The 16,898-nt window shown below is 41.2% G+C and overlaps 1 protein-coding gene across 1 annotated transcript in view; it reads left to right on the top strand.

Annotated features, from left to right (window-relative positions):
• DNAH12 (dynein axonemal heavy chain 12) overlaps positions 1 to 16,898 on the top strand; it is a 181,808-nt gene that overhangs the window by 44,321 nt on the left and 120,589 nt on the right. The window contains exons 20-29 of the mRNA XM_084840071.1: positions 1,220 to 1,414; positions 2,420 to 2,541; positions 2,676 to 2,958; positions 6,404 to 6,523; positions 7,615 to 7,771; positions 8,115 to 8,287; positions 9,165 to 9,317; positions 10,870 to 11,109; positions 11,930 to 12,175; positions 14,499 to 14,618. Of these exons, the coding sequence (XP_084696197.1) occupies positions 1,220 to 1,414; positions 2,420 to 2,541; positions 2,676 to 2,958; positions 6,404 to 6,523; positions 7,615 to 7,771; positions 8,115 to 8,287; positions 9,165 to 9,317; positions 10,870 to 11,109; positions 11,930 to 12,175; positions 14,499 to 14,618 (1,809 nt within the window). The remainder of the gene's footprint in view (positions 1 to 1,219; positions 1,415 to 2,419; positions 2,542 to 2,675; positions 2,959 to 6,403; positions 6,524 to 7,614; positions 7,772 to 8,114; positions 8,288 to 9,164; positions 9,318 to 10,869; positions 11,110 to 11,929; positions 12,176 to 14,498; positions 14,619 to 16,898) is intronic.

Below are 16,898 nucleotides of genomic sequence, written 5' to 3'. Positions count from 1 at the left end.
GCATGCATCACCTTGACAGCATCATCTTGCAAGATTTCAAACAGTTCAGCTGGGATACCGTCATCTCCTGCTGCCTTGTTATTAGCAATGCTTCTTAAGGCCCATTCAACCTCACTCTTCAGGATGTCTGGCTCTAGCTCACTGACCACACAGTCAGATCTATCCCCGGTATTATTATCCTTCCTATACAGATCTTCCGTATATTCTTGCCACCTTTTCTTGCTCTCTTCTGCTTCTGTTAGGTCCTTGCCATCTTTGTTTTTGATCATACCCATTTTTGCCTGGAATTTACCTCCGATGAGATCTACTTAAAAGATTACCTGCGCAGTTGCTGCGTTCATCAGGAGATACCCTCCTGGCTGTGCCCAAGCTTTCAAAGGTCTCATCTATCATGGCTCGAAATAGTGTCTTTAGTATTGTAGCACACACTCTCTGGAACTCCCTATCATTACAAATGAGACAAGTACCAAGCCTTTTAGTGTTTTGCCACCTACTGAAAGCATATATTTTCCAACAGGTAATCTTGTCTTCTGTATGAAGACTTGCTTTGTACATTGCTTAGAAATTAATTTAATGTAAGCAATTAATAAATATTGTTAATTAATTAATTAAATAATAAATACATTAACCATGATTAAAGCTGGCTAGTGAGGTGCAATAGGAATTTATTTGAAAGCGAGGAGGATAGTGGCCGAGTCGCAACCACAGATAAGAGATGAGGAACATTAAATTTGTAGTGGTCCAGAGAATGAATCAACAGGGCAGTTCCTTAGTTTCCTTCTTATATTTATATAAAGAATTTTTATGCTGCTCCTCAGCACAAAAGGGGCTCCCAGAATGGCATAAAGTCCATCTGTAAAATAAAGCAGTTCCTGGCTGCAGGCTGTAAGCATGCTTACAAGACATGACCCAAAAGGATGGGGAAAGAAAAGGAAAAAAATAAGTAGATATTCAGCAGGGCTGGTGGAATGGCTCTGCTTCACCTCTCATCTCCCAGGAGGGATGGGGGGTGTCAGTCCAACTGAAGCAGGCCCTGATGTTCTCTCAGCCAGCTCCTGTCTCTTTTGCACCTTCTTTTTTCCCACAAGGCAGTTGATGTCAGTATTAGATCTATTCAGTAATATAGATAGATGTTATTTTATTTCTGTGCTTTTGATTTTTGTCTTTAACCTTACAAGGTATGGATATTTTATGCTAGGAACCTTATTGTATTTTTAAGGAATGGGAAGATCGCTTGATTAGAATTCAGGAGACTATTGATGAGTGGTTGAAAGTGCAGGCTCAATGGCTTTACCTAGAACCAATCTTTTCTTCAGAGGACATTATGCAACAAATGCCAGAAGAGGGGCGTCAGTTCCAGACTGTGGACAGATATTGGAGAGACATTATGAAATACTGTGCCAAAGACCCCAAGGTATAGTAGTAATGATGAGTCTGGAGTGAGCAGGTGAGGTAAACACACTGTATGTACTTATCATGCACAGATTCTTTTCAGGTTCCTCTCGTTTCCTACAGCAGCCTGTTCTATCCTCCCCCACACAGAGCCATTCCTGAAATCAAATGGAGTTACATCTGTCAAAGTATATGACGCAGAAATCAGAATTAAAATAAAGAAAGTTCCTGTGCATGTTGCAGTAGGCTTTACGCTCTCTGGGTTCTTTATATCCTAGCCACATTTAATAATTCAGAAAATGTAGACTCAAAAGAAAAACTGAGACTATAGATTAGATTAAAACATTAGACAAAAATTGAGGTTAATCTGTAAAAACAAACAAACCCAATGCTACAAATATAGAAATGGTGCCCTTCCCTGTGCCCCTCTCTTTAGCTATGGGCCTGCTAGCTGTACCAGATAGAATGTTTCCCTTCCTTTTATTATCATTGTAATCATTATTTTCAATCTGATTAGTGCACTTGTGATCAAATAAGCTTTGTGAGCTGTAATTATCATTCATTCATCAGATTTCCAAGGATAAAAATAGGTAAGCATGCAAAGAGCCACTATGTCTTGCTTCACACCAGTACTCTGTTTATCTAGGTGCTGCCCCATATATCTGGCAGCAAGTTCTGAACATAGTTCTAGAAAATCTTAGGCCTATTTCATACATTCAATTTTTCATGGATACATGCAGAAAAAATTACATGTACCTGTACATATGCAGGCAATTGATGCGTGTTACCACTTATGTGAATCAAAGGAATGCATGCACCAGGAAGCCAGGACAGGCTATGGCAACCTGCTGCATGAAAAAAGCAACATGATGGCATATGCACATTTGCCACCATGTAATGTGTGAAGCAGCTGTTAGGTACAGGCCTTTCCAAGCACATGCATTGATATTTTGCTCATATTGTAACTTTATTCTCTGCTGTACCTGGTATGCCTACTGAACATACCACAATGTGTCTTGTTTTTTAGGTTCTTGCTGCTACTTCATTGACAGGCTTATTGGAAAAGCTTCAGAACTGTAATGAACTTCTGGATAAAATAATGAAAGGACTGAATGCATATCTTGAGAAGAAGCGTCTCTTCTTTCCCCGGTATGCTGGGTGTTACTCATGATTACCTTAGAATAGCTAAGTATATATTATCCTGAATTTAATATGTTTGACACAAAGCAAACACATACAAACATAGTAATGGTGCATTTACCTTTTCTTTGGATTTATTTTAGCTTTTTTTTCTTGTCTAATGATGAAATGTTGGAGATCTTGTCAGAGACTAAAGACCCTCTCAGAGTCCAGCCTCATCTGAAAAAGTGTTTTGAGGGCATTGCTAAGCTGGAATTTCTTTCCAATCTGGACATTAAGGCAATGTACAGCACTGAAGGTGAACGCGTACAGTTTATTTCGACCATTTCAACTTCTGAAGCTCGTGGGGCTGTGGAGAAGTGGTTAATACAAGTGGAAGATATCATGCTGAGGAGTATACAGGATGTTATTACAAGATCAAGACTGGTATACTTTCTGTTAAATATTTAGAAAATGATTTTTCTGGGCATGCATACATAACCACCTATTTAATTCCAGGCTATTTGTATCAACAGCACAGATTCATAGGGGAAAGTGGGGAGGAGAGGCAAGAGAAGACACACAGACCTTAATTGGGTTGAAATGGTCACAACTTCTATTGTTTACAGCTCTAATAGATTTGATGGGGGATAAGGGCATGGATGTATTTAGCAGCCTGACTGCTGGTTGATGCCAATCCAGCTCACATGCTGGGTGATGTAAGTGGGTGGACACAGGAATGATGTAAGCCTGCCAGTCCCTATGCTGGGCCGGGCCCCAAGGCCACACCCCAAAATCCCTTATGAAGATCCCCACCATGGGGAGCAGGGAACCCAGTCCTACTGACCCTTAAAATGGATCCTGCCCCATGCCTCCGACACCACAAGAAATGGGCAGGTCACCCCACCTGACTCACCACCAAGCCTATTATAGCTGTAACCAACCTACAGTGCCTGCTTGGATGACCTCAAGCCACACATCATTGCCATCAAGCCTGTATAGTTCCATTTGTTTGAACAAGATGCCAGGGTACTGAATAGTGTGTCTGCTCCATGCTTCCACAAGGTGCCTCGATGCTTTGCATATCTTTTTTCTGGACACACTGACTTTCTCTGGGTCTATGGGCCACTGCCAGGCCCACCTCTCCTAGAAGATCAGACCAGAAGATTACTAGCCTGGGAAAGAGCCTTAACAGCCATTATCCATCTGCCCTGGCTGAGTTGATATGGTCAGGGCCCTTCCACATTCCTAAATCATTGCATTTGGTGGTGTGTGTGTGTGGTGGCATGCTCAATGACCATCAGCAGAAAGTCCTTCCACAGCAGTCATCTCCTGCTAAGCTATGTGATCTGCAATTGGTTGGAAAAAATCAGCCTGTTCTAGCCTAGGATGCTGAAGCATGCATCCAAACCCGATGCACAATACTGTGTCTGCAAATCCATACTGTCACAATGCAGGAACCTGCATCTTAAACAAAGGTGATTAGCAGTGAGAAGACTGTTGTGAGAGAGTGCTGAGGATGGCTTGAATCGGGGATGGTGGAAGACCCCATTGTGCTGCAGATGTGGCAGCTCCAATTCTAAAGAAGTGTGAACAGAATTCCTCAAGCAAGAGGCCCAGGGAAATGATGCATGATTAAAGTACACTTACAAACTGGTATCTGGGTAGTGAAGACCTGTTGAGATGTATGAGGAAACGGCCTGGGGTTTCAGGCCAGATAGTCAGGAAGGCTTGGATTGCCTATAGAGGGCATGAACCCACTGTGGGGGAAACCTTCAAGTGGACTTGGCACCCATTCCCTTTCTGATCTGTTTTTGAGCACCTGATAGACATATTCTGTTGGGCAGTGCCACTATGTCCTGGATGCCCAAGGCCCATGCAGAGCCCTCATTTTAGGATGAGGTGTCTAACTTTGCACAGAACTCTGCTGGCATTTTAAAGATTATGGGTTGCATCCATTCAGCCCTTCCCACTGACAGGCTTCCATCAGCAAACCAGGGAGGGAGGCATTTCCCCCTCCAGCTCCCTGTGATCCCTCAAAATCTGCTCTGGAGAGGATTGGAAGACCCTCCAGAGCAGATTGGGCTGCAGGGGGTAGGAAAGAAGGGGAGGGAAAAGTCTCATTGCACAAGTGAAGTCTACAAGTGCAACATTGGATTTCACCCTATTATCACAGTAATTGCAGTGAATGATGTCATAATACAGTCAGGGCCAGAAGTATTGGAACAAGGATAACTGTTTTGGCAGTTGGCCTCTGTACACCACCACATTGAAGTTGAAAGGAAACACACCCAGATGGGAGCGAAGTCAGGACTTTCAGCTGTAATTCAAGGGGTTTGACGAAAGAGGGGCACTACCCATTCAGGAAGTACAGCCAGTGGCTGACAAGCAGCTGCATGGCCAGGTGTGGCCTATTTCCTGGCTACCCCATGACCAATCAAGCAGAGAAAAGGCCTGGAGGTGGTGGTTCTGAGTGTTACATTTGCATTTGGTAACTGTTCACTGGAACTCCCAACATGAGGTCCAAAGAGGTGTCCATGCGAGTGAAGGAGGCCATCATTAGGCCGAGGAAACAAAATAAACCCATCAGAGAGATAGTAGAAACAGCGGGAGTGGCCAACCCAACAGTTTGGAACATCCTGAAAAAGAAGGAATTAACTGGCAAGCTCAGCAACAGCAAAAGGCCTGGAAGACCACGGAAGACAACTAAAGTGGATGACCGCAGAATTCTGCTCATGGTGAAGAGGAACTCTTTCACAACATCTAGCCAGGTCAAGAACGCTCTTGAGGAGGTAGGCATGTCATTGTCAACATCTACAGTCAAGAGACGGCTTTATGAATGTAAATAAAGAGGCTCCACAACAAGGTGCAAACCACTGGGTAACGCTCAAGAACAGAAAGGCCAGATTAGCCTTTGCCAGAAAACACCTACAAAAGCCTGCCTAGCTCTGGAATAAGATTCTTTGGACTGATGAAACCAAGATTAACTTGTATCAGAATGATGGGAAGAGAAAAGTATGGAGAAGGAAAGGAACAGCTCATGATGCAAAGCATACCACATCATCTGTCAAACACGGTGGAGGCAGTGTTCTGGCATGGGCATGTATGGCTGCCAGTGGAACTGGATCACTGGTGTTTATTGATGACCTGATTGCTGATAAAATCAGCAGGATGAATTCTGAAGTGTATAGGGCTATACTTTCTGCTCAGATTCAGCCGAATGCTGCCAAACTGATAGGATGCCGCTTCATATTGCAGATGGATAATGAGCCAAAACATACAGCAAAAGCTACCCAAGAGTTTCTCAAGGCAAAGAAGTGGGATGTTCTTCAATGGCCAAGTCAGTCACCTGATCTCAACCCAATAGAGCATGCTTTTCACTTACTGAAGACAAGACTGAAGGTAGAAAGACCCACAAACAAGCAGCAGCTGAAGGCAACTGCAGTAAAGGCCTGGCAAAGCATCTCGAGGGAGGAAACACAGCATTTGGTCATGTCCATGGGTTCCAGACTTCAGGCAGTCATTGACTGCAAAGGATTTTCATCCAGGTGTTAAAGGCGATCCTTAAGTTTGAAATGATGTTGGTTTGTTCCATTACTTATGAGCCATCAACAATGGGGGGGGGGGGTGTATGCCACTGGCTGTCCTTCCTGAATGGTTAGTGTCCCACTTTTGTCAAACCTCTTGAATTACAGCTGAAAGTCCTGACTTCGCTCCCATCTGGGTGCGTTTTCTTTCAACTTCAATGTGGTGGTGTACAGAGGCCAACTGCCAAAACAGTTATCCTTGTTCCAATATTTCTGGTCCCGACTGTATATTTTATAAATTATTCAGCACACTATTTGCAGGTCTTAATAATGATACTCTTGGGCAATGTCATTAATTTTCTTAGGCATATCCAGAAAGAGAGAGAAAAGATTGGGTGAGAGAATGGCCTGGTCAAGTAGTTCTCTGTGTGTCACAAATGTTCTGGACAAGTGAAGTACATGAAGCCATAGCTAGTGGCCCTGAGGTATTATGACACATAGTTTTCATGTATTTTTAATGTTTCCTGATTTTATATTTGTACTGTGTTTATATTCAGCCACATTAGATTTGTTTTATGCTGTTTATGGTATTACGGTACAAGCCTCTTTGAATTAATAATGCAGGATATAATTATAAATAAACAAACAAGCAAACTTCAACATCTCTTGTTCTCCCACAAAATAAAATTGAATGTAATAATTAATAATGGATCCTAATACACATGCATGTAAATAAATACTATTAAATGTTTAGAGGGACAGTTAAATGTCAAGTACTGAAAAATGTATATATGAATCTGTTGTTAATTTTACCAGTGGGCTTTTCAGAGAATTATCTGTAGAAGGCAGGGCCAGCTCTATCATTAGGCAGAGTGAGGCAGCTGCTTCAAGTGGCAGATGCTAAGGAGCAGCGAGTGGCAGCAATATAATGGAGGAAATGGCTGTGTGTGCCATGTGGCCTGCCCTGAACCCGTTAATATGGCCTGTGCCTGCCAGGTGAAGTAGAAGACAGTCTGGCCCATTGTTAGTGTCAATGTACGATTCATTGCCAGTCTGGTCAGCTTCTGTTCATGTAATGGGAGGGGAAAACATCTTGTCCTTTGACACTGGGAACAAAATGTCTTGGGCTGGCCTTGGTAGAATGGTGTCCATCCCAAACTCTATTAATACTGGAAACTCCTAGTAGGTTTCCTATGAACTCACCAGGACATAAATACTTTTGTAGCATTAATACCAGCATCCCAACCCAGCAATTACTTTTGGTTACAGGAGTTTAGATGCTCACACAGGTGTCCTCTGCGTACAACAGCCTCCCAGTTAATTTGCCGGGAGATAAACTTTGTGGACACAAGAAGAATCTAGGCACAAATGAAGCTCATCTATTCATATGAATGGGCAATACTACATACAAGAAAGATGTATGTAAGCAGGGTGCCTATATTAAAAATTGTTATAGCAATTATTAATGAGTTTGTGAATAGATAAAGCACAGGACCATAATATAGAGAGATCACTAAGCATTCTCTGTCAAAATGTGGTTTATAGCAGACAGAATTTTTCAATGTTCATTCTGCAGGGCTTACAGAATTATTACAATACCCTGCAGCTTCAGTTAAATGATATTGTAGAGCTGGTAAGAGGAAAATTGTCTAAACAAACAAGAACTACATTGGGTGCTTTGGTCACTATTGATGTGCATGCTAGAGATGTCGTCATGGAAATGGTTGAAAGCGGTATGTAACATTAATAGCTTTTCTTCATGATTGTCAAAATACACTGGAATGAAGTTATATTGATGTGCATGATCTGATATTTTCTGTGCTGCTCTCAGAAACCACTACTTTTAAAACTAATTATCTCACTGTTAATTGTTATCCATTACATAATTTGATTCATATAACAATTCATTATTTTTAACATATTTTAACAATACACATGTTACTTTAAGACTAGAGGAAAACTGGACTAGGCAGCAACATCTTCCCCCTCCCCCCATAGGTTCCCCCTCCTGTGTCCCTGCCAGGGTGTGTTGTGGACTGGACCCTAAGTCATTTCTCATGTTTGTATTATTACTAGGTGTGTTGCATGAAACAGATTTTCAGTGGCTTGCTCAGTTGCGTTATTACTGGGAGTATGAGAATGTTCGGGTGCGCATCATCAACTGCAATGTAAAATATGCTTATGAATATCTTGGCAACTCTCCTCGACTTGTCATTACTCCTCTTACTGACAGATGTTATCGTACTCTGGTATGTTTTTTTAAATTAAATTTCTAATAAGAATGAGAGCTACAGTAAGGTATATTCTGCACTTGCATTTTTTACAGTAGCTTGCAGAGATTTTCATCTTGTTGAGGTTTCAGAATATCTGCATTAAACACACAGCCTTCAAGATGGTAGTCATGCTTAAGGACATTAATTTAAATGGGGCTTAAGAATGACTAACTTGCTGTAGATTGGGGGCACAGCCTTCAGGTGCATATAAATCCAGACTGACTTTCAAGGCTGGATCTGATTAGTTATAAGTAGGGTTGTGAGAAATGGCAGATTTACATGCTTTTGTTCTGGATAAAGGATTACTTACCAGCACAGCAAAAAGGCAATTTTCAACTTACAACTGATTCAAAGAAAAGGACTCTTGTGCTCTGTTGCAGGTTATTTCATTAGTTCGGTAAAAAAAGAAAGGTGAATATGATAAGGCTGAGTATAAGAATGAAGAAAATAGAAAATAGGGATGCAGAAATAGCAACAGTTGATTCATATACTTTATTAGTATTTTATATTGTATGCGATAATTGCTTTGTCCAATGATGATTTTTCTAGCTACCTTGAACATGCCAATGGAAAGGTAGGATAAATACATTATGGTTTGTATTTATGGTTTGGCTTGTGTGTATGTTTGTGTGTGTGTGTCAGAGAGAGAGACAGAGACAGAAATAGAAGAAAGTAGGATTTGGTGGGAGGTAGAGATTTAGCAAGCCTGTGTGTAAGAAAATGAGGTGGGACAATGCACGTTTTCTACAATATTTTATCTCTACCGCTTACACTGGAATGTAATTTTGTTTGTATACAAACACTGTAGCAGTGTAAGTTTTAAAATATTTTCATTTACTATTTTTATTCCTAGATTGGAGCATTTTATTTAAATCTTGGTGGTGCTCCAGAGGGCCCAGCTGGGACAGGAAAAACAGAGACCACCAAAGATTTGGCTAAAGCTCTCGCTGTGCAGTGTGTTGTTTTCAACTGTTCTGATGGCCTTGATTACCTAGCCATGGGGAAGGTAAACTGAATCAAATTCTAATACTGTGATTTTCTGTTTTGAAAGCTGTCATTATTTTTCATTTTTAAAAGATTCCCAGCTTTTATAAAAACAGATAACACCAATAGGCCCCTTCCAACCCTACTATTCTATGATTCTAGGAATACCTTTACTAGACAGTCCAGTGGTACAAACATTGTACAGTTATCTTCATGTGCTGTCAGTAATTTCACAGATGTCTCATGGGATTGCTTGCACATTGCAGAACATGCAATGTAGTTTTTAAAGGACCAAATAGTAGGTGTCTTCTTTAACCAGTTATGCTAATTGTAGTAATAGATGTTGTTTTCACCCCCAAAATTAAAGAGATCCATTTCATGAATAAAGCATGCCAAAGGAGTGACCACAAGGCTTGGTACTCATCTGTTCCTGCAAGTTGGGAATACCAACAATTGTTAAGTAGGATGCCAAGGGCATTCATTCTGATCCTGTGCACACTTGCTGGGGAGGCTGAGTAAAACATATACATAGAGTTGTGCTGTTAGAGTACTTTGCACTGTGCTGAATTTCTTAAAGTATCTGAATCCAACCACTGTGGTAGACAGGAGAGATTGACTGCTTATATGATCCCACCAGCTTTGCAGGGTTTTGAAATGCACTTCAAGTATCCTGGAAAAACAACCCCCTAGAAGCATGATTAACATTGCCACAGTTTTAAAAAAAATATACATTCGATGTGATTCTCATGATTCTTGTGGGCACCTGTTAAAGAGACTGCAAGATGAGTAACTCATTATCATCTACACAGTTTCTGAACTGATTTTAAAGTGTTGTCATCAAATTGTTTTTAATTTTCTGCATGTAAGGGTGCTTTCAGATGATGCTTTTATTATGCAACCACCCTGCCTAATTCATGGGATTTTACAGGGGAGGCATACAGTATTGTCTTCCTTTTGTAACCCTCCTGTTTTTTCCCCCCACAAAAAAAACATTAAGGAGGGAAATTCAGAATAGCTGTGCAGTGCCTTTTGATTAGTAGTGCTAGGAGCCCTTCATCTAGAAGCACCGTAAGAGTGCGTATCTACACATTCACTCATGATGCTGTTTAAAAAAAAAGTCCCATTAGAAATTGTCTCCCATACGAGTGACATCAGCTAGACTGCGTGTAATCTGATCTAATCAGTTTCATCACTCCACTGGATTGAATAAACGGCTGCAACTGGGAGTTAGGAAACAGGAAAAGGAAGAGAACAGAGTCCCCCTGTCCCCCTGGGCTAACCATTACTTCTGTGATATTTGTATATTTAGCAAGCTACCAATATTGGATAAAGAGGAAACCCTGTTGCTCCACATATATAATTGTTTATACACAGCCTAAGCAAAAGTTGTACAGAGGCTTCCCAATTTTGTCTCTTCTAGTAATATAGCCTTCTTATTTCCCTAATACAGCTAGGTTTAATTGTGCTCTCAGTGTAGCAGTAAACATATATTGTCAAGGCATTATGATACTTCCTTTTAAAACTTTGAATTATCAGTTAGTTATCTGATGGCCAGCTTACCATTTTGTTCTTAGTTTTTCAAGGGGTTGGCTTCTTCAGGTGCTTGGGCCTGCTTTGATGAATTCAATCGCATTGAGCTGGAAGTGCTGTCTGTGGTGGCTCAGCAAATTCTTTGCATCCAGAGAGCTATACAGATGAAGCTGGAGACATTTAATTTTGAAGGGACTGAACTGAAGCTTAATCCCAACTGTTTTGTTGCTATTACCATGAATCCAGGTTATGCAGGTCGCTCAGAACTGCCAGACAATCTCAAGGTAAAATAGCAAAATAAATATGTTAACAGAGTCATTTCAAATATTGATTTTAAAAGCCGTATGTCTTAAAATCATGTCTAATGTTCTGTGCATACTTCACATAGGAAAGTCCATGTATTTCACAGTGACTACCTTCCATAGTTTGACCAAACATTGTTGTAACATAAGCACGTGTATGGCATACATATGACAATGTGGTATTTGCTTACACTGTAGGACATGGGTCTCTAAGTTCACAATCCTATTCATCTTCAGACAGAAATAAGCCCTCTAACACCCAGCATCTCCCAGTCATCCATGCTGGCTAGGGATTGCTGGGAGTTGCAGGCCTTTTTTCTTCTAAACATATGTAGGATTGCACCATATGGGACAAAAATAGAAACATAGCATTGGAAGTTGTCCTGAATAAATTAACAAACCACTAGGGATGAAGTCAAGCGTAACTTTCTGAGAGTGATAGAGGCAGTGGTTTGATGGTGGCTTCCCTGCTCTGTATATCTTTTTCTTTCCAGGGCTAAATTCTGGAAAAGCCACATCTGCAGGTTTGGAGAATGCTTTAGCTTGAATTAAAAGCCAGTTCTTCTTTAATAAGAAGGTGCTTACTGGCTAGCACGCATGATATTAGAAACGTGCCTCCCTCTGCTAGTCCCCAGAGCAATTTAAAGAAAGTTTGTTAAATGTCTGTGGAGTTTTTTGCTAAGGTAAAAGATGAATATATAAATTAATAAACATATAAATGCCACTTAAAGGAGGCAGATAGCTTACCCGATGCATTACCAGAGCTGGGAAACAAATTATTATTCTTTGATATGCTTTTCAGGTGCTTTTCCGAACAGTGGCCATGATGGTTCCTAACTATGCCCTCATTGCTGAAATCTCTCTCTACTCCTATGGGTTTCTGAATGCTAAGCCATTATCAGTTAAGATAGTAATGACCTACAGATTGTGCTCAGAACAGCTTTCATCTCAGTTCCATTATGATTATGGTATGCGTGCAGTCAAAGCTGTGCTAATAGCTGCTGGTAATCTAAAACTGAAATTCCCAAAAGAGAATGAAGATATACTGGTAAGTGCCTCATTAGTATTATTGTATGCCACCCTGGAAACCATCAGGGTGAAGGGTGGGTTAGAACATTTCAAAATGAAGAATAATAAATTAATTAATAACTTCAGTTTAGAGACAGTTGTGAGTTCTCAACTAGACCTTAGATATTTTAGTAATTTCCTGTTTAGTCTGTTTTAGCTACTTTTGTATTTCTTTGTAAGTTTGTAATTTTTCCATTTGTGAAATTTGGAAGATCAGCTAACTGTCTTTACAGTTCACTTCAATCTAACCCCAATTCAATTCTGTTCACTTTAGTGATGTCATTACATCATTTTTCAAATGTAAGGCTGTAATCCTATACACACCTACCTGGGAATAAGTCCCATTGAAATTAATGGGGTTTACTTCTGAGTATACATGCATAGGATTGCACTGCAAGTGTGTAATCTATTTGCTGATCATTATTATCCAAGATGTAGAAGTCTTAAAAAAAATGAACAGGCTATCACTCGCTCTAATAGCAGAGTCAGGTGAGCACTGCAGGACTAAAACCGAATCAGGGCCACTAAAAATAGAGTTATTGGCATGCTCGAGGAAACTCCAAGTTTTGCAGAAGTACAGTTTAAAAACAAACAAACTCCCCCAACAGCCCAATGAGGACTGAACAAACTTAGTGGCCACAGAATGTTGAGTGTCAGTTGGAAAAGAATAATAGGAAAACAATGGAGGAGAATGATGGAATGGCTTACTTGAGGAATCCTCAACAGAAGCAGGAAGGAGAATATACTGCAACATTTTGTTGCAGGGCCTTGTTGTATCTCTCCCAGCATGAGGCTATGAATGTTAGTTTATGATTATTCCTGGACAAGGTATTAAAGCAGGTTGCCTGTCAACTCCACACACTCTTGGCTTCAGATCTGAGTTTGGAAGAATGGAAACTGCCTTGGTCCCCCTGTTGGATGATCTTTGCCAAGAGAGGGACGGGGAATGCAACCCTTTTTATTCTTTTGGACCTCTCAGCAGCTTTTGATACCATTGACCATGGTATCCTTTTGGATAGGCTGTCTGTGTTGGCTGTTGGAGGTACTGTGTTGCAGTTCTTCTGCTCCAACTTGCATGGCTGTCCCTAAAACGTGGTCCTGGGGGATTGTTGCTCTATCCCTTGGAGGTTATGCTTCCACAGGGATCTATTTTATCTCCCCTGGTGTTTAACATCTACATGAACCTGCTGGGAGAGGCTATACAGAGATGGGGGCTGAGGTGTCATCAATATGCAGATGACGCACAGCTCTATCTCTTCTTTTCATCAAGTTCAGATAAGGCCATTGGTCTTCTGAATCAGGGAATGAGTTTCCATTGCTTAAATTATTGTTCTAGCTGTATAAACAGACAAGCTGGCTCTTTTCTTATCTGCAATGGCTCCTGACTCCTGGCTCTTCCCTTCTGTATGCAAAATGAATGAAAAAAAGAATAAGTCACCAGACACAAAGGTAAACAAAGCTGGTCCGTCTGAATTAATTAATTTTCTGGATGAATTTAGAGGACAGAGTCAGGAACAGTACTAGTAATACTACGAAGAATCTTGTGTCATCTTAAAAACTAACAATTATATTGTGGCATAATCTTTCATAGGCCAGAGCCCACCAGAAAACCAGAATTATAATACAACTAAGAACTTTCCTCAGTAATTATTGCGGTACTGCAAGAAAAGTAATACTAAAGGTATTTTATGCTACAGGGACTGATTTTGAACAGCAGTTGCTATGCCACCTGTGGTACTCTCCTAGTTCAGCCTTCCCCAAACTGGCGCCCTCAGATGTGTTGGACTGCAACTCACATCATCCCAGCCAGCATAGTCACTGTCCATATGTCCAACACATATGGAGGGTGCTAGGTTGGGGAAAGTTCTCCTAGTGCATTTGAGCTAGGAGTGATCAACATAGGGATCAACAGAATCCTCAGATGGGTTACAGGTGTCAGGTACACTGATTCAGCATAAGTGCCGCTTAAAAAACCCTATCTCTGGAAGTGCCCTAAGTGGTGCCCCATACGTTTGCCATATACCATTATGGGGATTGGGAACTCTTGTGAGCATGCTTCCCTATCCCCACCAACTCCTTCCTTTTGTCTGGATACAAGTTCCAATACATGATCCCAGCTAGTCTTAGGATTGTGCTCTAACTTAGCAATTTAGTTAATTAGCAATTTGAAAAAAATATATACTAGCAAAATGCACATTGCAGTTCACTGTTTTTGCTGCTGATCAGATTAAATTAATATTTCTGATGTAAACTAGAATATACTTTCTGTTCAGTTGTGGTTGCTGTTTTGTTTTTTTGTTCAGCTACTTCGATCAATTAAAGATGTAAATGAACCTAAATTTTTGTCGCATGATATACCTTTGTTTATGGGCATTACAAGTGATTTATTCCCTGGTATTAAGCTTCCTGAAGCTGACTACAACGTGAGTACATTTGTAGGGTATGATTCCCTAGTAATACTTGGAGTATTTTCCAGTTTTAACTAATGCTGTTGTATGTTCCTAACTACATAATGATGACAAAGTTAACTTTTTATTTGCAGTTGTGTCAGTAAACCAGTTCAGACAGTCTTCTGTGAAACTAAAGTTTGCATCAGAACTTGATCTACTTAAAGACTTTTCTTTCCTTAATTTTTAGTGGCCACTGAAATGACGTCTTGCTATTTTCAGTCTTTCAGTATGTTGTTTAGTAATCTTGAAAATCATCACACTCTTACTAGAATTGTATTCCTGGGGGGGTGTCTCCATGAGCGATTTACTACAAGCTGGCTGAGTTTAGAGGTCGTTAGGGATACATGATGTCATGGCCATCCAGCAGCCACCACGGAGCTTATCAGGGAAAAACTGGATTTCCTGAGACTGCTTAAAGTCCGATTCTTTTCCTTAAGTTGGGTTCTCTCCAGTATAGTTGCTGTGTGCCCTGCCTAGGGGTGTGCCTTTCACCCTGACCCTGGTCAAAGGGTGTTTCCTGTGTGTTTTCCATCCCTGAACAAACCAATTAGTGTCTACTCAGAAGTAACTCCCATTGTGCTCAATTAGGCTTGTCCCCTGAATGCCCACATGAGAATTTACAGAGATCCCCCTCAATTGAAATGGCACAGTTTAAAGCACAAAGTCCCTAAATGCTGTAAAGCACAATCTTGAGGCTCCGATTCTCCATTGTTTCGTTTATTGCCTTAAGGAGTAACTACTTCGTACCTTCATTATAGAGATCCTGTGCAGCATCAGATTAGGAAGGGGGCTGGTTTCCCATCCCTGTGTTCCTCCCGCCCCTTTCCCAGCACAAGCATATGTGTGTCCACTCAGAAGTAACTCCATTGTGCTCAATGAGGCATGCTCCTGAACTGCAGGTGCATCTGGAGCTTCAGGGGAAAGGAGAAAGGGGAGGGGAGAGTGGGGGGGAGAAGCCTCGCTTATTGGTTGAGCAGCCCCTGCCAGTCAGATGACATTCACTCCAACCCCAACCCCACCCAGAATTATGTTCTGTGAAGCAATTTTTACTGGTGTGGAGCACTTGCTCATGGATCCCTGCATGGACCAAAGCGCAACGAAGCTTATTTCTTTTTAAAAATCCGGTACTCCTCTATTCGCTTCTCCTTCCGTTGTCATGGAAACACCCCCCCAGGTCTCTTTGTAACCTGCCACGAGCTTCTCTCTTCATCAATGTTTTCTCCAGTGTCCCATGCCCATTTAGTGTCTTGCCATTTAAAAAGAGGGTACCCACTCCAGTGGCAACTGCCTGAACACATCACTAAGAGCACAACACTATACTTTTCTACTCAGAAGTAAGTCCTGTTGAAAGGCGACAATCCACTTTCCTGGGAGTCAACCCCATTGAGCATAATGGGACTTAATTTTGAGTAACATGGCTAGGACTATACAGTAAGTTCCTATCACTTTTTGAGTGCACATAGACTAGATGACTTCTAGGCCTTTCTTAAGAGCTCTGGAAGTCACCTAACATGCTTGTTACTAGGGGTAGCAAATGGGGTCCATGTCCCAAATCTATCTCCCAAATGTGTGAATGCTTTTGGGGGGCCGGGGCGGGGGGGCAGGGAGCAGAGTGCCTGGGGGCAAGTCAGGCTGCTCAGTCAGCAGCAGCCAGCTAGAGGGAGGTCCAGAAGATGAGCCTCTTTCTTCCCAAGATGACTATTTTTCCATAGTGCAAAGTCCTCCTCTCTCTCTCCTTTGCATCTCTATGACCAATTTCTCAACCCTGATCCAGATCTTTCATCCTAGTCCCCCAACACCCATTTTTGTGTCCCTGCTTATAATTAACTTACGGGATTTGCTGCCAGAAGATGTTGTGAGGGCCATGGTCTTGATGGCTAGTTGTTTTTTAATCATTAGTTACATTAATGGAGAATGGGGTCTATCAAAGGATATTACCCACAATAATGGAACCTCCATTTTCAAAAGCAGCACACTTCTGAACACTGCAAGTTACTGGGGGACAAACAGTGTGGAAGGGCTGTTGCCTTCATGCCCTGTTTGTTGACTTCTCAAAAGCATCTAGCTCCTGTAAAATTCTGCATTTATAATCCTCTTCTCATACTTTTTCTCTAGGCACCCTCCCTACTCCATTTTCCTGTAACTTCTGCCTTTGTGTGAAATTTAAATTCTAGTAATTATTTCTACATTTCCATCTATACATATACATTAACATTCTTCAGCTTTTAACTCTTCTGCAAAATGTTGATATAC

The sequence above is a fragment of the Heloderma suspectum genome, chromosome 2, assembly GCF_057233095.1.
Source record: "Heloderma suspectum isolate Gila_16-S chromosome 2, 16-S_ref, whole genome shotgun sequence".
Classification (NCBI taxonomy): Eukaryota; Metazoa; Chordata; class Lepidosauria; order Squamata; family Helodermatidae; genus Heloderma; species Heloderma suspectum.
The sequence above is the reverse complement of the archived record's forward strand: the minus strand, read 5'-3'. Positions and strand labels throughout refer to the sequence as shown.